A 22,910-nucleotide genomic window follows, 5' to 3' on the forward strand; every position below is an offset into this window, starting at 1 on the left:
TTGTGGCGCTGTTAAAACCGTGTCGATTATTCACAAAAGCATTTCTGTTATTTAGCCCACTGACTACAATTGTCCAAATAATCAAAACAACACAACACGCTTTAATACTACAAACCACAGCCTCCAAAATGAAAGCACAGTTGAATCAACAGCTCAAACATATTCTGAATACCAGGATTTTCATGGAGCTAATATTTCGCGCAGGACTCTTTTCATTAGCGTAGTTAATGTTTTGGCAAGCGAGTGTGTACACATGGCCAGTAATGCTAATTTGATTTGATTTGCAACATTGACGGTGTGCCACATAAGCAGATGCTCCTTCATACCTGTGAAAGCTCCAGTCGGTTGTGTCTGTCCTAACTGGAGCCACTGAGATGTTCTGGCTTGTTTTTCTGGCTTCCCTCCCTGCTTTGGCTTGAGTCAAACCAATAATTAGCCAGTCCTTCCACACAGCCTCGTCTGCTGAACTGAAATTAAATGGATGAATGACTGGAAGAAAGACAAGGAAATAAAATGTGGCCAGCTAGGCTCCACGTTAATAGAAAACCCAGACTGCTACATTGGATGTTTCTAACCCGGCGGAGAAGATTTTTCTCAAAGACAGGGAACATTAAGGTGATTTTTGTAATCACAGCATTGGTCTTGCAGCCACACTCTGCCCTTGAAGCACACTCTGGTAGGGCTGGGCCATATTCTGGTTCATACCGAATACTGGTATTTTTATTTTTTTTGTTGTTATAACATGAATTTTTAATATGCCAGCATACTGGTGTATTTGATTACATAGTGTTTGGAATATTGCGCCGTGAGACGCTGTTTTAGACTGAACCATTTTCAACGTAGCCCTTCTAAACACACATGGTGCGAGACATGGTGAAGGTGGAAAGGTCAGAAAAATTAACATACAGAATGAGAGGACTTGTGTCAAGGTACCATGTCATTTATTTGTTGACAGTCCCCATTTTGGATTACCTGTCCCCTGGCTAAAGCTGTCCCCAAAAATGTCCCCAGTTTTAGCTTTTTATGAATAAAAAAAAAAATAAAAAATGTTGCGCGCATGCTACAGTTATTACGGTAGCCAGTTGCATTGCTCTTGACATTACAGACATGCTTAAATATGTGTTTGGGAACAAATTTACTCATCACAGTAAAGCAGTCCTTAGTCAGTCTACTGCATTACTTCCTCTCTCAACCAGTAGAAAATGTTGTGAACACGTTATTATGCATGAAAAAATAAAAAATACACTGATAACGTCAGAATTTTGAAAAATACTGTGATATACATTTTTGGTCACACCGCCCAGCCCTAAGTGTACAGCAACATTTTAACCTCGAGCTATTTCTCACCTTGTGCATGAAAAATCTACAAATGTTGGCTGCTGGTTTTATTCTAACCTCTGCCTCTAAAGGATGCGGGTGTTGTGGTGAAAGCAGTGGGACGGAAGCTGCGAAGAAAAATGCAGAATGTGCATTTTTGTGAGGAATGACAGGAAGCTCTGCGACAGGTATTGTATGTGCCGGGCCCTGCAGGATGGACGGACCGAATGGAAATGAACCTTGTGACCTACGCCCAAGCCCAAGTTGGCAGGTGAACATCCCGTAGAATTCATCAGTTTAGTGTTTACACAAAAATACAAAGACATAATATACTTGTCGACACTGATTCCTAACTTATTGATGCCAAAAAGAAAATAAACTCCCGAATGTGCGCTATTTCTGTTTTTGTGGAGATAATATGTACTCCTACGAGCAGGATCTGAACCCTTGCAACCAGTGCATACCCAGTTTCAGTAGTAAACAAACTGACTCAACCACCAGGGTCATTTAGTTCTCTCCACACATAATTACGCTGCCAAATGTGGCCGAGAGGATCAGAGGGCCGTGGCTGTGTCTGCATTTTAACCAGGCCTTTGTCTGCAAGCTGATAGTAACATTACATACAAAATAAACCACTGGAAGATGCATTATGCATGATTATATTTTACTGGCTACTGATATTTTTGAGAGACTATAAACTGTTTGACATTTTTGGGATGATGATGAAGTATTTGTGAAGGGGTTAGGGTCAGAGACGCAATCATTGATCTGTTCGTCGACAGACAGGAAAATAATCAGCTGCTATTTTTAAAAATTTAATTAAGATTTTAACGGGGACATGAGGTGATTTTTATTCACATTTATGCTATTAAGAGGCATATGAAGGTGAACTAGTGTACATCTTCATTCTCTTGAAATTATAATTTTACATTGTTCATTGATGCCATCTACGACGTCCAAATGTCCAATCTGTGGCCATCTGTAAGACTGCTGTCCATCATTGTGGATTTCATCCGCAATTACCATTTCTTCTTGCTAGCTGCTCCCTGCCTCTCAACCTCACATTGTCGTGGATGTTTTTTTTTCTTTTTCATCTGATGTAAAAAATACATTTGAATATTATATTTTGCTACTTCACTTCAACATCCAAAGCCGGTCTTAATTTAGAATCCGTGAGGATGTGATGTATGAAAAATTCCACTTTAATGTCTCTTTTCATGCATTATAAAGCAAATGGAGGATTCGGAGTGTCAAGAAGACTGGGTGATGACAGTAAAAAGAGATGAGAGAAAATACATTAGGCCTCAAGGAAGAGGGATAAGGACAATCAAAGGGGAGACAAGTGGAATAAAGAAGATAAGGAAGCTATGAATAAGAAGAGCAAAGCCTGGGAGCAGGGAGGAGGAGGAGGAGGAGGAGGTGGCTTAAGAAAGCTCACATTGACTGATGGGTCGAGATTTTGGATCAAGAAATCGATCTGTGAGCCACTGAACCTTAAGATTCCTCTGAGACGGTGTCAGAGGGTCTCCTCCACAATGATGTGGTCTAAAAGGAAATGGATCCAACTCCGTTCTCAGCAGTTTACATGTGTCTAGTGATAGCTCTCCTCACAGTGATTAATATTTGGTTAGCAGCGCAGCCAGACCACGGTATAATGACCGTTATCCTTTATTTTATCTGCCCTTTCCATTATGGTCCCCAAGATGTTAGTCCTGTATTCTGACATCCTGGTGCCTGTCATCCGTTCCTAGTATATTAGTCGTTGACTATGTTAGTAAATTTGTAATGCAATTAAGAAGCACTTAAAGTGATGTGTGAAGATGAGAGAAACTGGTTTATAATGTATGAAAATTCTTCAATATTTTATTCCTGAGTGTTTATGCTTGACTTAATGCAGTTTAAGCATTTTGTAATATTAAAGGTAATATGATATTTTCCAACGCGACTGCTCGTCCTCAGTGCACCCCAGGAACTGGCATCTACAGAATATTTAGGGCTAAAACAAGTAGAAATAATAATAACTTGCTTGTGCAATGTGCCTGTCAGAATCCTATAAAACATCTATCGCTATGCCAGACATTGAGGGAGAGATCGAGTCCAGTGACTGCATATGTAATGACTAGCTCAGTGTTTTGACGTTTGAAGCATTGTGTCATGCCGAAATTTTCTTTGACCAAATCCCATACTTCTTCCAAAAAAAAGAAAAGAAAAAAGCTTTCAGTAGCAGCAGAATTCATCTGATACAGACTCCGCAGGATGTTTTCCACCATATGTCATGTTGGCAAGAAATCACGGTTTAATAGCTTCATTGAGCAGATCACGGATCTTATCTGTCGCAGAAGACATGTCAAACACCGACAGCGAGACCTGTCTAGAAAGTACTTTGTAACTGATTTCCAGGCTCACTATAGATCCTCATGCAATTCTCATGATGTCAGATCACGGCTGGCTAGCTGCGGTTAGCATCCATTAATGGATGCGGTGGCTGTAAGGTGCATGTCCTTGGTCTGACAGAGGAGGAGACCAGGCGTCTGAGGAGACAAATCGGGTTGGACAGGAGTCGTTGTCAGCATCTCTGTTGGGATTTCTGCAGTTGTCAAAAGGTCCATGTGCAGCCGGTGAAAACGGCGTTCCTCCGCGCGTTTGAAGTTCATCGTCGCAGTGTGAAGATGCCGTTCTAAGAAACGGATCTCCCAGAGGAGGGAACCAGCTGGCAGGTCTAGCAGAAGTGCTGCCTCTAACGGCGTGACAAGAGAAAGTGTTGTCGGGAGCAGCGTTGTAACGTCTTAGGAATTTGCAGAGTAAGATGATGGTGTTGGTCGTGACCTGAGAGGATGTAGTTCAGATGTCCGTTGCTTTCTCTGAAACATGGGTCACAGCTGGGTTAAAATCCAATTTGTTGCAACTTGTTTCTACCATTCGGTCTGGATGAGGATCAAATCTATTAAAAAGTTTATTTGAAATCCAAAGTATCCAGAAACCTTCTGGACCAGCTGGGTGAATAACACACATCTCATCAGGGATGAGGTGTTTTATACAAACAATCATACTCAATAAATGAATCCTAATATCTTAATAATAAGTACCAAAGACTCTTAAATAACTATCTCATACTATATGAATGCACTATGACTTACTCTCTCTTGCACCAAGGGAAAAAATGAATTAATTAAACTCAACACACTCTAAGTAGATCTCATTAAAGCTACTAAACTATTAGGAACAGCATGCCAAATATCATTAGTAATTGTGCATTTATTATTTATTTTAAGAAGACTAACACTTGGAAATAGCTCCATGGACTCACAACAGCAGGCTTCTTAAAAGCGTCTTCGCATCAGCTGTCTCTTCGCCTTCTATTTTGGTGGTTTGAAGACTGTCAGAGGCCTCGATTGTTAGCTTTGTCGTCACATTAGCAACAAAACACTCTAGTGTGTTTGTCCCACGCGTGCTTTCCCATCAAAGGAATCCAAAGAGAAATGTCCGGAGGATATTTTCTTCACTGATTGGGCCAATTCACTTGTTTTTCCACACCATCTAGAATGACCTCATTCTGGGGCCCCGTGATCGCAGATTTTATGATTGACGGCTGCCCTTGACTCCTGTGCTGTGTCTCACAAGAGGATCAGTGGATGTTGTGGCCTTGTGAGGGTGGAGCGGAGCTGCCACACTGAGTTTCAGCCCAAGAGGTTGCGAGGCGGCAGTTGTGTCTCAGGAGATCGCAGCGCAGTCGCACAAGGGTAATTACCCGAGCGCCGGGGTGAGGAACAGATGAAGAGATTTCAGCACCTCTGAATTAAACATGGTCCAAGGAATATGAACAATCCACAGGCTGCTTCACTACAAACCCAAAACCATTCACAGAGCCTTTTAACAAATGAGGGATACACATGGCGTTTCTAAGTGTGAATTGAGCTGAATATTAACGGGGGAGGTCTCTGTATTTGTTTTCAGCAGCAATGAATTAAACATGCTCCAAGGAATGGGAACAATCTACATGTGGCCCAGACTGCAAACACTCTGCCATTCAGAGGGGATTTAATACACACAGGATCTCCATCCGCGTAATTTAACGGAAATTTAAAGGCGATGATTCGCCATTTGATCTTTGAATTAAACATGCACCGAGAAATAGTGACAATCCAGACGCTGCATTTTGTAGCTGAGCGCTTTTTGGAGGCTATAGTTTCCCGCGTCTCATTCTGCCTTGTGTGTTTCCAGCTAATGTTAAAAATCCCAGTCGGATTTGGCGGATTTAGGGCTGTAGACAAAGGGTTTGGTCTGTGGCCCCTGTCTACTTTGTTAATCTGCTTTGGCGTTTCATTCGCGTCCTTTTTTTTTTTCAATCTGGATCCCTGGCTGCTTTCCCTGGGTGGCATGATCTTTATATATCGCTGTGTGCCAGAAGACAACAATGCAGTTTTTTTCTTAATCTGCATTTTTTTGTGTTGTGTTATGTAACAAAAGTGATGATGCACAAATTCTGCTCAAAGTGCTCCATTCAGTCCGTATTAGAGAATGAGATATTTCGTATCCACTGAAGCTGGTCTGGTCTCTGTCAGCAGTGAAAAGTAGGATGAAAAGTGTGATCAGAACTGTGTGATGCAGCACAGAAAGACCAGGTATCATCTATGCCTCTGTCTGTGCATCTGTGCGAGCATGCATGTCGCGCTGCAATCCTCCTCATCAAAGCCTCATTTGGGACTTGTCAAAATCCACTTAACCACTCAGACATGAATGGTTAAGCTTCTCCGCTGATCTTCTCCCCCTTTTCACTTCAGGGGTCCCAGGGGCTGTCGATCTAGACCAAGCCCTTGGGGTCCCATGGAAACGAAGCAATTCACATCAAAGCTACTTGGTTATAATACATTTCATGTAAATTGATTTGAGCACTTTAAGTTTTGTCGATTCTTTAAGTCAGTTGGAAAATGCATTCTTTAATTCTACTCAAAAATGTTCATGCAAACTGTTACATTATTTATTTATTTATTTTTAGTACAATAACTTATTTAAGTCAGAATTCATTTTAAGTTGTGCTTACTGGACACTCCTCTATGTTGAATTAAGATTGATTTGGGACTATTTATACCAACTTGTTATAGTGTTATATTATAAACTCATATTTTTCTGTGCAGAAAAAGCTCTTCATTTTGAGCTATACCCACTAACCCCACGAATCATTTGCCAGCCAGACACGCTGTTAAATTTACGGTTGACTTTACTTAAAGAATTAATGTTGTACCAACAAAGACTACTAATGATGCAAAAGGTTGCCTTACTTTTTTAAGTACATGAAACACCGTATTTTTTATCAGTGCATGGCCAACATACAGCTAAAACCTCTCGCTAACGGTGTTAGCTAACGGATAACCGGTGTTAACCAGCTAACGCATCTCTGCTTACTTTAAATTACAGTCATTTGCACACTTAGCTCAGAATTAAATTTGTTAACCTTGCTAACATTAGATTCACATAAAAAAGTCTTCTGAAGCCGCTTGCTTCTGCTAATTCCAAATTACATTAAGTCTCCAGTTGTTTTACTTATTCATTTAATACAATAATTAACCAAGTATATCACTAATATTAACTTAATTCTTACCTTAAAGTCCAGCCTCCCACTTTTTACAATTTCTTCTTATGCGGAGCTGGTGGGCCACAGATGGAGCAGAGTAAATACAATGATCAAATTGTGTGTCGTCTTAAGAAGATGTGTTGAGCCGCTTACATATAGCTTGTTAAAGGAAAAACTATCTAAATGACTTTTGTAGATGAATTCAAAACATAATATATTCATGTCAAGAGACAAACTTTGTTTACAGGCTTAATTTATGTTGGTTCATTTGATCTACAATGATTGATGTGATGACAGGCGTTGCTTTAGAGCCAGACTGAGACACATGGACATGTCTCTCGCTCTCTTGAACATGGGCTGATCTCCTCTGGGATCAAAGCTCAGTCGAGTGCTCCAGCTTGGCACAGTCAAAGTCAGGAGACCTGACAGGGATGGAAAAGGAGATGGCTGACTGCGAGGAACGGCGTCAATCTCCGGTGCACCGAGGTGGCGAAGCAGCCCGCCGCTGTGTAGCCAGGCAGAAAACTGCCCTTTCTGGCACGAGCCGCCTCGGCCTTTTGGTGCCGCGCGCGCCTGAACGTAGCCCCTCCAACATCTCCGCTGTCCATCTGCAGCTCAGCGTAATCTGCATCCCCCTGCCACGGATCTCGCTATGGCATTGTTACCTCCTGCTGCTCTGGAGTCACTGGTCAGATAGCAAAGATTACTGGCACTGGGGTCAGACAAAGATGCTAAGAGTTATTCCTCTACACTTAATCTCACTGACTAATACTAGAAGGAAATGAGGTCACCTCACTGATACTTAATGCCTTGCGGATGTGAAATGATGTATTTGTAGATATGAGGACATGCTAAATCAGTGCTGCTTCTTCGGGAATTTTTTTGATTAGCTTGATTTCCAGTCACGCTAATGTTTTCAATTTACTTGTGTTTTCTACACTGCCTTTGCCTTCAGCCCTCTTGTGTGGACACTTTAGTAAAGAAAGAGACACATAAAGAGGTTGGTGTTTTGTTACTATTTGCTGCCACCTGCTGACGCTTAGTGTTCAAAAAGAGGTTCAGGGTCTAATGTCTGTTCATCCAGACATTGATTTGGATTACATACCGCTGGCCTGTTTCTTTGTAAGAATATCTTTTATTTATATTTTTTTTCTGTAAGTGGAGATTGAAAAGGGACAACTGGACTGAATGCATTCTTCTCATCTGTGCCTCTCTGCTAAAGCGGAACCCACCTCGTTGCTGGCATTCGGTTATATCTAATCTACTCCTTTTGTCCCTATCAGCAGAGGGAGGGACAACTGACCGACAGCACTCCTCGTCGAGACATTTCGCTCACACGCCACTCTCTGAATCCACTGCAGACATAAACACGCAGGCACACTTTCACACACTAAGAGGTAGTGGTTTATTTGAACATGTGAGTCAGCCAGTCCCCGCGGGCCACAGCTGGAGTGAGTAGAGTGCCCCACCCAGCACCAGCGTCATATGTGGTTGCAGCCACCCCCCCCCCCACTCAACCTCTGCTCGACCAGACTCCCTCTAATTTATGCGTGCTGAACTCCCCCCTCCCCGTCACTTCAGGATGTATTGTGCTCCACTCGCTAAACTGAGTTAAGTTTGAAAACGGAGGCTTTCACTTAGAGAACCGGGGCACAAACTAAAAGAGCGACTGCTGGATAGACGTCGTTGGCAGCCACATGCCTGGTTGTGGTGAGTGTATTTTTATGTTTGTGCTGGAATGCGGTCCTATGGTTAGAGCTGGTAGCTCGCTGTAGATTAAATGGGGGGGAAATTTCATTTTATGTAGCCTTGTTTCGTGATCAACTTGCATCCTTCACGTTTCTCTTTGCTTTTGAGTGTTTGTGCTGTCATTTAATGAAGACTTTCATTTAGACTTTACACAAGTTCACTCTGTTTTATCAGAATAGTCTTTCGAGGAAGAGTCAGTGATGTTCATGACTCCAGGAGATTCTCTGTTGAGCTAAAACTTTAGTTTGTTGGAATTGACACATATTTACCAAATACACTTTCGGTACCTTTTGAAAATCCGGCTATAAAGTAGACACAAAATTAGGTCTAAAAATGTGAATATTTCGTTTTTACAATGCCCTGTTTGGCAAAAATGCTGTTGTGCCGCGTCAGTCCAGATGTTACACTCTGGAAGATAGTTTCCGACGAATCTAGTGTAGGTCAAAAATGCATTACAAGTGGATATTTAAAGATTAAAGAAGGTGTCACTCAGTGAAAATGATTCTTTGTATTGTTTTCATACCTGTCTAAACCCCATTATCCTCTAGATTTTGACACCTGAAACGAGCGCCGCAAACAACACGACTCAAAGCAGCTTCCAACTAATTATTTCCTGATACTTTGCGACCCTGCCCTGGTTGCCTAAATGGGTGAAACAAGACAGAAGAGCTATAAAAACATTCATTAGACGCTCCGCGCCCCGGGGGTACACGGACCTTTTGTCTGCCCGTGAGATGATCAGCGACTAAGAAATGTGACACCGCACTCTCCTTTTCAACCCTCTGCGGTTGATGTCTCATGATGTAGCTTTGGCTTCGACACCACTCATTTGAAGACGCAGTTTTCACAGAACTCTTCGTTTTGTAAGAATTTTCCACCCTCACACTGGAGCTTGCGTTTATGCTCATCTGTAACCGGGATGTTTACACACACCGTGTCTAATAAGCACTCAGGGCTCTGCAATATCATGTGGCTGTGTCACAATAGGCTGTTTATGTGGATCTGTAACAGTCGGAGGCAGAAGAGCTGCTGCAGCCAGGCACAGTGCACGGCTCCTCGGTCGGCCTCGGCCTTGTTTCTTAACTATATGAAAAGCAGCCAGATTTTCAGGCCATTTTCGACCCGGGGGCATGTCATTTACCAAATGAATGGGCCTCTCTTCTGGACAGTTGAGCCAGTCACAGTCTATCATGACACGAGACAAGCGAGCCCACAGTATTACTTTTCACTGCAGCGGGCTGTTTTCAGTTGGCTCATTTGCATACCTTCGGGGTACGGCCCGAGCGGAGCATCATAACAACAATAACGCGTGAAACCATTTATGAACATAGCGGCTGTCACTGGAACGGCTCGTGTCCGAACGTCCGGACAATTAAGTGTCTTTCTGCATGTCGAAATGTTACGTATCCGCTAGATAACGTCCCTGTTTGTTTGTGTCTTTGTTTTGTTGTTGTGCCTCGAGTTTCTGTAACTGTAACTCTCACATGACCGCTGTATAACCAGTGTTTTAACACACTGCGATGCATTAAATCAGGAGTCTTCAGTGTTTTTCAGGCCAAGTAGAGACCTCCCACCTACAATATGGGTTCTACATTAGACTCGACCAAGTTCTATTTATAAATATGCATTATATTACATTAAGTTATTCAAATAATACGCAGACTCAAATATGAATGCGAACACGTGCAACAGTCGTCAACATAAACACACCTGACTGCTGTACACAACTGACAGATAAAGAAAATCATCGACAGATTCAAGTTTTAATTTCACCTGGGGACTGAATAGGCTCTCTTGGCCGATTGCGGGGAATCTGACGTGATTGGATCAGCAGCTATAGCTATATATATGTTGGATTCACGTTAATGTGTATTTAAAGAAATTTTAATTTGTGGGGGAAATTAAAAAAAAAAAAAAAACATATAAAAATGTCTAATCAACCAAAGATTTTGCGACCCTCCTGTAGTAATAATTATTAGTAATAATTTTATGGTTTTTATAGCATATGGGTATATTTTTTCCATTTTACTCGGTTGTAGCCCACTCTGGGTCACATGACTTCTTCAAAGAACTACATGCTCTTACCATTAAAACCGCAAAGAGTTGCTCTGCAGTTCCCATCATCTCTTCACCTCTTCAGAGCGTCTGTCACCTTTCTGTTTTGGTTTTGCTCCCCACAAACTTGCGTTTGGTTTAATTTTCAACACCCTCATTTCGGCTGTGTTCAAAACCTCTAAAGCCACCGTATGTTTCCTACCCGGCGCCACACAGACAAAGTTAGAAACCGGTCGGTGAAAATGGTGAAGCGTTTAGCAGCTGACGAGACGAAAGAGCTGACGAAAAAGTAAAACACAGCTCCAAAGAATTTGATTTATGTTTGTCAGGTGAACAAAAACACAACCGTAATTACTTATGTTTACAGCTTGGGCTCAAGTGGCGAAATCAAACGACTCATTACTGGTTTAACCAAATTCACAAATAAGAAGGAGTAGAAAGTATTTGGTCTGGAGCTACTATAGAGGCTACAACGTGTTAATATTAAACAAATCTAAGTAGCACTAAAAAATACAACGCAGCGGCTGCAAATTAATACAAATGTTTGAGATTTTTGACAGTTCCCCTCTCAAGGAGGTTCCCCTCTCAGTTCCCTCCTCAGTATAAATCTGTGGTCATTCCCCTGACAAGGAAACCATCCACATGTGTTGATTCTGGTCCCAGAGGCCACCAAATCTCAAAACTCAGCGTTTTGACTATGATTTGTATTCTCCCCACACTGCGAAAAGCACAGAACGTTCAGGTTTTTACAATTGAAGGAAACTAAAAAAGGGTCCGGGAGGACAGTGTCAGGACAAAAGCTCATCTGACCGAGTGGCTGCATCTCTTGTGATTTACGGTAGACTGAGCCGGGGCCTCTCGAGTCAACTCCCGACGACTCTGAGAGCAGAGTGAGCGAACGAGCTGCGTCACACGGTGCCTCCTCTGGCCCGGGGGTCACGTCTGAGGAGCACCGGGGGACGTGGCGGGGGTCACCGGGCAGGAAGACCGCGAGCTGGTGAAGACGGGGGCAATATCACAGCTGGATGCCTCTGATGCTTTTACTCTCCTGGTGCTTTATCTCAGTGTTTCCTGCCTGTTTGCGTCGCTGGGGACGGTACTAAAGTCGAAAAACAATGGCTTATCATGACAGTGGTCAGGGTTTACAGTGTCTGCCTGCTGTTTGGCATCTTGCTCGGCCTCTGTGGGATTTCGTTTCCCTCCGCCGGTTTGGTTTGTGGTCACATCAGTGTTTGATTCACTCTTTATCTCCTGCAGGATGGCTCGGTGGGGAACCTTGATGACCTGGCTCAGGAGTACTCTCAGTATTACGGCACCTCCCTCAGCGACGTGTGTGAAAGGATGGAGGAGCTACGCAAACGCAAAGTAGTGCAAGACGCAGAGATGGTAAACGCTCTTATCAGTGTTTTTTCTTTTCTCGTAAAGAGCCGGGCTCAGCGTCCACTCGTTGAGATTGTGTCCGCTCCTGTGTTGTTTAATTTGTGGGGAAATATGTTTACGATTCTTGAGGCAGATGAGAAGATTGATGTCACTCATAGTTGCCCAGTCAGTATGAAGTTACCTAGCCAGAGGCTGAATAGGTTAGTGTAATACTCTCACTAGCTCTGTCAAAAGATGACAAAATCTGCCTTCCTGTATCTCAAAAACTCACAAGTTATCACATTACATGATGAATTACCCACTTCTTATAATCCCCACATTAAGTTTTAGGTTTTTATCGCAGCTTATTCTGCTTCATTTAACTCAGCTGTCCTCATTAGTGGACGATTTAGTCTGGCATGTAGTAGTAGCAAAGGGTAGCCGCTGTAAAAACATGATTCATTCCACAGATGATCACGGGACAAAACTGCACAACACTGAAAACATCATTGAATTTTATGGTTGAAATTTAATTTAAATTTTTATTTAATTTAATAAATTCTTTATTTATTCTTATTAATGTTTCTAGTTTGATAAATGTAACATATTTTATCAATAGCAACGAGCAACAACGTCGCTAATTAACCAGTACTCGTTTGAGGACGTTGGGACTTTATTTTTTTGTCTCTGCTCAGCTATGTTCAGGTATTCAGTTTTATATTTCGTCACATATTGGGTGACTTAATTATAATTTAAATAATGAAATAATCTCAGTGTCCACATATGAGGATGACGTTTTTTCCAAAAACTACTACTTCCCGTTCAAAGATGATGCTTCGTTTTTATACATCTTAGGTCCTAGTAATCCCAAAATACTGTGGAGAACTGAAGATACAGACCAAACAAAAGTTCAGGAGGTTATACTTTTAACATTTACTAATGTTTTGGCTAAATGTCATATTAAAAATATATGTTTTGTTGATTCATATGTTGAAATGTCCTTATGGGATCCAGGTAGTGCTGCAGCAATCGCAGAGATCACAGCCAGTCACACACAACTGTCATCCCATAATGCATACTGGCTGATTCAGTCCAATGAATGTTATGTCTATTTTTACATTATGATGACACTATAATTTACTCCACCGCTTCCTCCGTCCGTGTGTTTCAGGGAAAGGTTGACTCAATGGCCACATCACTGCAGCTCCGCTCTCAGATCCAGGTGAGCGACCGTCTCCGAGTGTGTCAGACCCCCGGAGGAGGCAACTTCCTTCTCTGTGCGTCAGCAGACAGACAGATAAGAGGCCGAGGAATTGCCTCGTCATGATTATCCAGAGCAAAAGCAATGCAGCGGACCGCTAAGTAACATTTAACTGACTAGCCTTGAGGCTGTCCTTGTGTTCGGGAATAGATCACGAAATGTGGTGGGTTGTGACAAGAGTGGAATTTTGTTGCCACCGAGTTAGAAAGTATTTAAAAAAACATGTACTGACTGAAATTCTTCATTGCTATCAGTGCACTCCACATTATTCCATGGGGTGTCAAAATGTGGGACAGTTGTGATTTGTCATTCAGATGTTTTTCATTTCCTTAAGGAATCCCTCGGGCTCAGCAGCACCACGTCGACTCCAGAGACTGAGAGAAGGTAAAAAAAAATAATAATAAAATAGGAATTTCAATACCAATAATTCAAAAGTCGTTTAAATAAGGCAGCTGGACTTGTAAGGTTTTCAGAAGGAACCAGAAACTGGTGCCTGGTTCCTACAGAATTAAGTCAAGCAAGTTTCTTCAGAGTTTCCTATTTAAACCTCAGCTTCCCACAAGTCTCTTAGAACTGAAGAAACTACTCAGATGAGCAGCCAGTGCCTTTTTTTTTTAAATGGCTTTTGGATTACCATGACCTGCATGACTGAGAGACGTCACAGACAACACCAGTAGTTTTTTAAAAAGCTGAAAATCTCCAGCTTTATTATTTTAATGTGTACAGTCACAATTCTCAAGGCTAAGGGAGTCAGTGGATAGTGGTAGTCACTATTTATTGAAGTCATATCATTCCTGGAAGCCTTCTCCCGTATTATCTCCATCGCCCCCGTGGACATGTGCATTTCCTCTGTTTCCTGATGCCCCTAAGTCACATTTATGAAGCATTTCTTTTCTGGTTAACCTCCAAACTTCCTTCCTTCCCTCCATTGTTTCTTTTAGAGGGTCTTAACCATTAGTCATATTTTGTCATTGGAACGCTGAATAAGATGAAAGATATTAGGTGACTAATAAGACATATCGATTAGATTAGTTATGTTAAAGAGACAAGTTGAGCAATATCCTTTTCTTTTCTTTTTTCGCTCTGGATTTAATTATTGTTGTGAATAAACCTCTTATTGTTCACACCACGGGTTGGAGTTAAAACTCCTGGTGCGACATCACGTGTTAACAGGGAATTTTTACTGCCCTCTAGTGGCATCCAAACATTATGTTAGAGTGGAAGGAGCTGATGGAGACGCTATCAGCAACAGTTAAGGGCTCCTCTTTGGAGGCCAACACAAATATTTCTACACTTTTTTCACAGTTACCTTACAAACATAATTTTGTTCTAATAATCTGTGAAAAGTATTTCATACTCTAAAAAAAAAAAAAAAAAATGTCATCAATGCTAAATTTATTTTTGACATTCATAAAAAGCTAAAATTAGGGACTCCTTCGGGGACAGCTTTAGCCAGGGGACAGGCCATCCAAAACGGGGACTGTCCCCAGTAATTGAGGACGTCCGGTCACCGTACACAAACCCAAACAACCGACACGGCACCTTTTTTTTGGCACAAGTTCTCTCGTTCTGCTGCTTCCTTTTTCAGGCCTTTCCATCCTCACCGCGCCTCGCAGCGACGCGGTCGCACCGTGCGTGTTTGGAACCGCTGCATTGAAAATGGTCTTGTCTGTAAACATTTAATAATCCTCTCAATATTAAATCGATATTATTACATTACTTCAGATGTGTCGAAGGCATTAAAGCACAATGGCAAAGCAAGGATCCAGTTAATTCTGATAACAGGCCCAAAAATTCACATTTCGCTCCAGGACATTTATCATCAAGGAGGAAACTCTGTGACGTCTCATTTACAAAACACAAAACAGAGGCTGAATCTGTTTTTACACTGATACTCAGAAGTGTGAACTGAGAGACAGACAGTGAGACAGACACACCGCAGATGATCTAGAGAGATGAAGAGAGAGAGAAAGAGTGAGAGAAAGGAAAAGAGGGGAGGGTGAAAGTGTGCAGGGAATGCAGAGGCCACATTCGTGCTTCTGCTGCTGCCGCTGCTGCTGCTGCAAAAGCCCAACTAGACAAGAAAAAGGCTCCATTGTCCCAGAGATGGCCGGAGAGGACTGACCTTTGTTCATCAGCCAAGAGCAGCCAGTCTATTTCATCTGTTTTGACTACTTTGTTTTGGCTTCACTGTGATGCTAGTGTCATGAGGCGGAGCGCGCTTTTGTGATACTTATTTCATTTACTTTTTCGAACGTGACGCAAGTCGAGGGGATAGAGAGGCTTGGTGAGGGAAATGGTGAGATAGCAGGGAAAATGAAGAGAATAACGTTGGATAACAGGTACCGTTCTGTCCCGGGGGGGTTTGACGCCTGGTTTGAACACCTCAGATGCTGCTGAACACCACGAGTAAATATTTCATTGTATTTTTAGGTTTCCTGTTCATAAATCCAGCTCGGACGACGGATCAGGAGGTAAGCTGAATAGTTCTTCTTTAATTTGTTTAATTAAATGTTAAGATTTATCGAACTCGCTAGTGTTGCAGAAAAATGATCTGTTTTAGTCAGTTCTTGTTTCATAATCGCAATGACAGTGCGTAGGAAAGTCTTTGAACTCTAAATGTTGGTTTTATGTTTAATGTACTGTGAATATTTTAGTTTTATTTCGTGGTGTTACCATATTAGAGTTTGTGGTTTTATTTTATTAATAGGAAAATGGGACGGAAAGAGAAAAGGCAAGTCTTTTTGGCAAAGTATACGAAAGTCACAGAAGGGAGTGATGCGTCAGGTTTCAAAAGGTATGTTAAAAAATTAAAAAAAAAAAACATATTTTTTTCTATTTGGCCTATTTCTTAAGACCAGTCAGTTAGTTGACATCTCTTTTGCAGGTGATGATGTCGGTTTTGTGGCCAGTGAAATCACCATGAGTGATGAGGAGCGTATTCAGCTGATGGTGATGGTGAAGGAGAACATGATCTCCATAGAGGAAGCCCTGGCACGGGTACCAAGCCACGCACCCCAAAACACTTGACATTGAGTTCTCACATAATAATGTACTGTTGCTCTACTGACAGCTGACGGGCTTCTGGTTCTTTTTTTCACAGCTGAAGGAGTTCGAGACACACAACAGACAAACATGCAGGTCCGACGTGACGGAGTGGACCGACGCCTCCGGCCCCAACACAAATGAGTCGCTCGGCTGCAACGTGAGTCTCGAACCTCTGAGGGCGTTTAAGTTGCTTTTTAATGCTGAATCACTACGTGAAGCATGGGGGCTGGTTTTTTACCAGTGCCAAGGCTGCTGAGCTGTTGACAGAGCCTCTCTCTTTCCCTCTGTCCCTGTCCCAGCTATGAACCGGGGCCCCTCTAAAGCCCTGCAGCTCAGGGCCCTCTCCCAACTGCGTGGCACTGGGTGGACTTCTATTCATTTCAGTCAAAGCGCTAACCCCCTATTGTGCTGCAGTGAGCGGGTGGATTCAGCACAGGGCACTGTTATGCAGGCCGCAGCTCTTTTATGCATGGGTGGGGTGATTATGGGGCTCAGGTTCAGGGCACATTTTTCAGATTCGTCTGGATGACCTGACTATTTCTCTTCTTTGCTCTGTGTGCGCTATATTTTTTTTTCTTCTACTTGCGTGATGCACCTCTTCCCCTGTTAATTATAGACAATTCTTCTTACACTGAATGTATTTTACAGAATCGACTTTCGTTTCTTCTGATGAGTATTTTTAGATATGCACGCTGCTACGTGTATTGGTTTACACGTATGACCCGAGTCTTCAAATATAACACTGACATTTCAACTTGATGATGGTGACGGGGATTTCCAAGCTGCTAATTGTTTGTTTTCCCTTGTATAGAAATTCCTCTTCGGCCTGTTGTCACCCAGACCATATGGGTTAGCAGTTTGCTTGGGCTTCACAGAAATCACTGTGGTTTCCCACATAGTTATACTAAGCTACATGTAGTTTCTACAGCAGGTGCGCAGCTAACTAAAAAAAATAAATAAATAATTAATGTGTCACTGTATCAAGTAATATCTCCTGTAACAGACTCTATAACATAGGTCTTCAACAGGGGGTCCGCGACCCTTAGGGGGTCCGTGGAGGTACTGCAAGGGGGTCGCAAAATTTTTGGTTCATTAGACATTTTTTATATATTTTTTTTTAATTTTCTCACACAATTTTCTCAAACACACATAACTTATTTCTGAATGCAAAATAATGATAAAAATGTATATTATTAAAAGTAGAGGGTCCCTACTTAATCTCTCCATCAGTTTTGGGCTCCTTGACCTGAAAAACATTGAGCTCCATAGTGTTGTGCACCTGCGAACTTCTGTGGTGAGATTTCTATAAATTAATTTCCTCACTTCTTCTCTCTCTCATCAGCCGTGTGACCTTTCAGACACTGAGCAAGAGGAATCTGTGACGTTCAAGAGGCTCCACAAACTGGTCAACTCAACTCGGAAAGTGAAGAAGAAGCTGATCAGGATCGACGAGTCTAAGAGGCCCGGAGCAGATGGTATTAAAGCTGGTGTCAGCCAGTAGTGTAATAAACGGCAGTCGTTTTACTGCTCTAGTTTGTGGTGCATGTTTCTGTGAAGCTAAAATTCATGGGTATTTTAAAGTTTCCAAAACTCGCAGGTGTGAGAGACTGGGACACCACGAGGCCGAATGTGACATAGATTTTAGAGAAAATAGCAGTAATTGTGCTAAATCTAATTACAGTTTGACTGAGTATATGTACTGTAAGTCCTGTATTTACAGCGTGTTTGGCAAAGTCTGTATAAGATGGTGTTTTGGTAGAAAGCAATTTTCCCAACAGAAAACATTCAATACATTAAAACGCTTTGAAACAGCAGGTCAATAATAAGACGCTCAACACAACCCGTAGATGGGCTTTTTGTTTTTGTGCACCAACAGCATGAAACCTTCACCTTCAAAACATACTGATGATTGACACTTGCATTACTCATTACTATTGGACATTTGAAGACATTGCTCTCAAACCACCTCCCTTCAGTGAGCACCTGCTTCACGGAGCACTGTCCCCTAATGTTCTGTTGTAATGTTTGTTTTTTTCTTTGTTTGATTTTGTATTTTTATGTTTCAAATGAGGGAGATCTCAATGATAATGAAGAAAGATAATCATAAGATGCAAGAATGGTTATATTCAATAAGTTCCCATTGTTTTGGCCACAGGTAACACGGCGTCCGTGGCCCTGTGCTAATCTCCTCCTTTCTCTTTCCCCCTCCCTAGAGAGCCTGAATGTAGACGATCCCCCCTGTGGAGATGCCAGCTTCTCTTTGTATTCAGGTGTGCAGAAGAAGCCCTCAGTCTGCCCCGTGGACTCTCTGGCCTCGGCTCTACACGAGCAACTCGCCTACGACAGGGACTCCGACAGCCTGACCACCTCCCCCTCGTCCAGCAGCCTGGACACCTGCAGCAGCCACAAGATCTTACAGCCCAACTTCACCAAGTGCAGTGGGAGTCCTGTTCCCCAGGAGGCCGCCGCGTTAGGGGAGGTGAGGGAGGCAGGTGAAGGCAGCGGCTCCTCCTTTTCTGAAGCGGAGGGCTCCAGTGATGCGGAAACCAGAATCGCACGCTCGGTGACCGATGGAGAGCTTCGTCACAGGCTCCTCAGTCCACTCAGCCATAATGGGGTGAGCACAGAGGAGCCTTTGTATAAGGAATGCAGTTTGTGTGATATTAATTCTACTCCGTTGTGCAAAATGAATCCTGCTTAATGAACACTTTTCACTTCTGATGAGTCATTTAGTGTTGGTGACATAAATTTCCAAATATCTAAAAATGTTTCAGACACACACTGACATAATATCCTTTAAGGTTAAGGCTCTATATTTGGTTTGTACAAACTTCCTCCAGAAGTCATTCTGCAGTGAAGCCTCCATGCAAAGCATCAGTGCTAATGCTCGTTAAATTTAAGTAACGTCTTCAGTAACTCTTTGAGAAAATCTTCTATTTTTGTATCATACAATCAGTTATTTTCTCCCTTTTAGTGTCTCACAGCTCGGTCACTGGATCTGACCTGACCTGCTGCCTATACACCCAATCTTGCAGCTTAATATTCCTAGAGCTTAGGGCTTCAACAGCAGGGAGGTCGCAAAACGTTTGATTGATTAGACTTTTTTTATATATATATATATTTTTCCCCCCACAGGTTTTTTATTTATTTATTTATTTTCAAATACACATAAACATGAATCCAACATATTTTAGTAAAAAGGACAAATGGAGGCAGAAGACTTATCTTCCTGTACACAGTAGGCCCCGCCCCTTTCGCCGCTGAGCCAGTTGCACAGCCACTCTGCTGTTACACAGAGATAATATTTGAACCTGTGTGTTATTTCAACAGCTTAATATTGAATGCAAAATGATAATAATATATATTTATAAATAGCACTAAGCCAAGTTTAATATAAAACACATAGTAGGTAGGGGGTCCTCCCTTAATCTCTGCATCACTTTGAAGGTCCTTGACCTAAAAAACATTGAAGACCTTTGGTCTAGAATCATGCACTAAAATCTCACCTGCTGCTTTGTTTGTTTGTTTGTTTCGCAGAGAGCTTCTAGTTTTAGTGGATTTGACCTGACCAACCGCTTGGTGCAAACGGTTCCCACTGACAATGATAACACTGTGAGGAACTGCATTTAATCATATTTTCATTACCGTTTCACCTCCGTCAAAACAAATGTTTAACTTTTCCTTCTGTGTGTATGAAACTAGACGAAAGATGGAGACGGCGGCGGAAGAGACTTTGTCAAGTCTCCGTCAACATCACGGATCTCGTTGGGCAGGAAGGTCAAGTCCGTGAGAGAAACGATGAGAAAACACATTTCCAAGAGATACAATAGTTCTCTCTCCGAGCAGGTTTGTTTTAGAAGAATTTATCTGTGTCGCAGCTACTAATGCTGCGAGATGCGTAAGTCGCGGCTAATCATTTTTCGTCCTTCTGTGTCCCAGTCAAGCCCAGACCGTGCATCCAGCTGCCCTCACTCCCCCCAGAGAGACTGTGACTCTTTGGAGAAACCCAAACTGAAGCCAGGAGGGTCGGTGGAAAGCCTGAGGAGTTCTCTCAGCGGACAAAGTTCCATGAGTAAGTCCGCGGCGTTTACAGATCTGGGCGTGTGTGCTTATAATTCTCAGTGTTTGTTTTAACTCTGGAACACCAGACTGTGAATTGCCTTTCAGATAGTCTAAACGTTCTGGTCTCACTGTAGTCGTCAGCGTGGAAAAGTTCTAACAGGCAGGTTGAAAAACACCTCGAGTCCTCTGCTCTCGACTTATTGTCTTTCTGATTTTGCGTAGGCGGTCAGACCGTGGGCACCACCGACTCCTCCAACAGCAACAGAGAGAGCGTCAAGTCTGAGGATGGAGAGGAAGATGAGCTGCCTTACCGTGGACCTTTCTGTGGCCGTGCTCTTGTTCATACCGACTTCACCCCCAGCCCCTATGACACCGACTCCCTCAAACTGAAGGTACACCTCAATGAATCACACAATACAAAGAGACGAACTAGGACCGGTTCATACCGAAAATACCATTTCCAATGTAGCGCTTCTAAACACACATGGTGCGCCTGCGTCACTGTGAGGCGTGGTGAAGATGGAAAGGTCTGAAAGATGAAGTATGATCTGATACACATGCCCCCCAGCCTTAACATGAACTGAACATTTTCCCAGAAACTCAAGTTTTGCTGGTCTCGTTTTTCAGATCGGAGATGTCATCGACATCATCAGTAAGCCCCCGATGGGCACGTGGATGGGCATGCTCAGCGGTAAAGTGGGCACCTTCAAGTTTATTTATGTGGATGTTCTGAACGAAGAGGAGGTGAAGCCCAAGAAGACACGCAGGAGGAAGAAGGCCCGACAGCCCAAGCCCACCTCTGTGGAGGAACTGCTCGATCGCATCAACCTCAGAGTAAGGACGGTGAACAGAACCAGACCTGGGATTTTTTCACAGTGTGAAGATACAAACATGCTTTCAGAGTCTTATTAAAAGGATTATGGATCAGTGGGTGATGGATTTAATCTCGGTTTTGTTTGGGAATTGAGTTATTTCCATTCTTGAAAGTTTAATGTTTGGAATCACTCTTATGTATGTCCTCCACTTTCCTTAACGGTTCGCAATTAGCTCACTCATTAACATGACTCATCCATGAAAATACCACATATATAAATGTAAAGTTGTGATGTTATGAGACATATATTTAGTCATTCAGTTCAGACCACAACTGTAATTTGTATACTTTGGATTGAACAAATGAAATATGAGATGTTTGTAAGGTTTATCTTTACCTATGACGCTACATTATTCATTGTCTGATATCTATAGTGTTTTCCTTGAGTATCAAAGCAAATAAGTATGTCAAACTTTGTCAAAAAGTTTGACATCATATCTTATTTGGGAAACGGTTTAGGAGCTCCTACTTTACAGGTCTGAGCCCCTTGACGTTGGATTCGCTCCACTGAATTCCTCCCACAGACTTTTATTGATCATGTTCATGCATCCTCACCTCCCCACAGGAGCATCTCCCCACCTTCCTCTTTAACGGCTACGAGGATCTGGACACGTTCAAGTTGCTTGAGGAGGAGGACCTGGACGAGCTGAGCATCAAAGATCCTCAGCACAGGGCTGTGCTGCTCACCGCCGTGGAGCTGCTGCAGGAGTATGACGGTGGGTCAGGTAAACAGCACACGGCTCACACTGAACTTTTGTCAAAGGGGTTACATCATCCAAATATCTGTGAAGCTAAAACCTTCACGGACATACACTACCAGTCAAAAGTTTTAGAACAGCACGCAGTATCCTCTGGTATAGGGTAATGACCCAAAACTTTAGCTATACTAGAGCTACCTCAGGATAAAAACATGATGTAAAGCTGGAGTGGACCATGGCCCAGTCTCTAGACTTTAACCCGGTGGAGCTGGTTTGAGATGAACTGGACAGAAGAGTGAAAGTAAAGCACCCTTCATTTCTGGGAAGAAAGAATGTCACAAGTTTTGTCTCTGTGTTGGCCCTGCGATAGACTGGCGACCTGCCCAGGGTGTACCCCGCCTGTCGCCCAATGACAGCTGGGATAGGCTCCAGCAACGACCTCTTTCCTATAATCAGACTATATATTACTCTTAGATTTTGAGACTCCTTTTCTGGACATAGTGTATAATTTACAAATGTTTTTGAATGTTGCACATCAAGTTTCATTAATTAATAATTATTTCCAAAATAAACAAGTTTTTAAGAATGTGTTCCCTCCTTCTATGAAGTCTGTAGCAGCTTTCTCTCGAGATCATAAGACGTGACTTTCCGCCCCCTGCTGGTGGATCTGTGTCTTGCAGGAAGCAGCGACCCGGAGCGAAGCACTCAGTCCGGAGGCTCGCAGGAGAAGCTGCTGCTGGACAGGCGCGGACTGTTGGGAGACTCCCCGCGCGACTCCGGCTGCTACGAGAGCAACGAGAACCTGGAGAACGGTAATGACAGCCTGACACGCCTGTGAAAACGCTCTCCTCTGCCTCACCCTGCTCTTCCAGAAAGACTCTTCTTGGTCTCCAGTTTTTCTTGGTGCTCAAGCAT

The 22,910-nt window shown here is 42.7% G+C and overlaps 1 protein-coding gene across 4 annotated transcripts in view; it reads left to right on the forward strand.

Annotated features, from left to right (window-relative positions):
* Positions 1-22,910, forward strand: part of LOC125023405 (SAM and SH3 domain-containing protein 1-like) — a 50,824-nt gene that overhangs the window by 25,132 nt on the left and 2,782 nt on the right. For 2 of the 4 annotated variants that reach the window (XM_047610642.1, XM_047610643.1), the window contains 16 exons: positions 11,951-12,079; positions 13,224-13,274; positions 13,648-13,697; positions 15,747-15,787; positions 16,024-16,110; positions 16,201-16,313; positions 16,417-16,518; positions 17,704-17,836; positions 18,575-18,978; positions 19,899-19,973; positions 20,064-20,207; positions 20,301-20,433; positions 20,646-20,815; positions 21,051-21,257; positions 21,863-22,022; positions 22,676-22,807. In XM_047610642.1, coding sequence (XP_047466598.1) covers positions 11,951-12,079; positions 13,224-13,274; positions 13,648-13,697; positions 15,747-15,787; positions 16,024-16,110; positions 16,201-16,313; positions 16,417-16,518; positions 17,704-17,836; positions 18,575-18,978; positions 19,899-19,973; positions 20,064-20,207; positions 20,301-20,433; positions 20,646-20,815; positions 21,051-21,257; positions 21,863-22,022; positions 22,676-22,807 — 2,131 coding nt within the window. Of the gene's footprint in view, positions 1-8,441; positions 8,600-11,950; positions 12,080-13,223; positions 13,275-13,647; positions 13,698-15,746; positions 15,788-16,023; positions 16,111-16,200; positions 16,314-16,416; positions 16,519-17,703; positions 17,837-18,574; positions 18,979-19,898; positions 19,974-20,063; positions 20,208-20,300; positions 20,434-20,645; positions 20,816-21,050; positions 21,258-21,862; positions 22,023-22,675; positions 22,808-22,910 lie in introns of those variants that run through there. The other 2 variants (XM_047610645.1, XM_047610644.1) reach the window with 2 other exon arrangements.

This window comes from Mugil cephalus, chromosome 17 (assembly GCF_022458985.1).
Source record: "Mugil cephalus isolate CIBA_MC_2020 chromosome 17, CIBA_Mcephalus_1.1, whole genome shotgun sequence".
Classification (NCBI taxonomy): domain Eukaryota; kingdom Metazoa; phylum Chordata; class Actinopteri; order Mugiliformes; family Mugilidae; genus Mugil; species Mugil cephalus.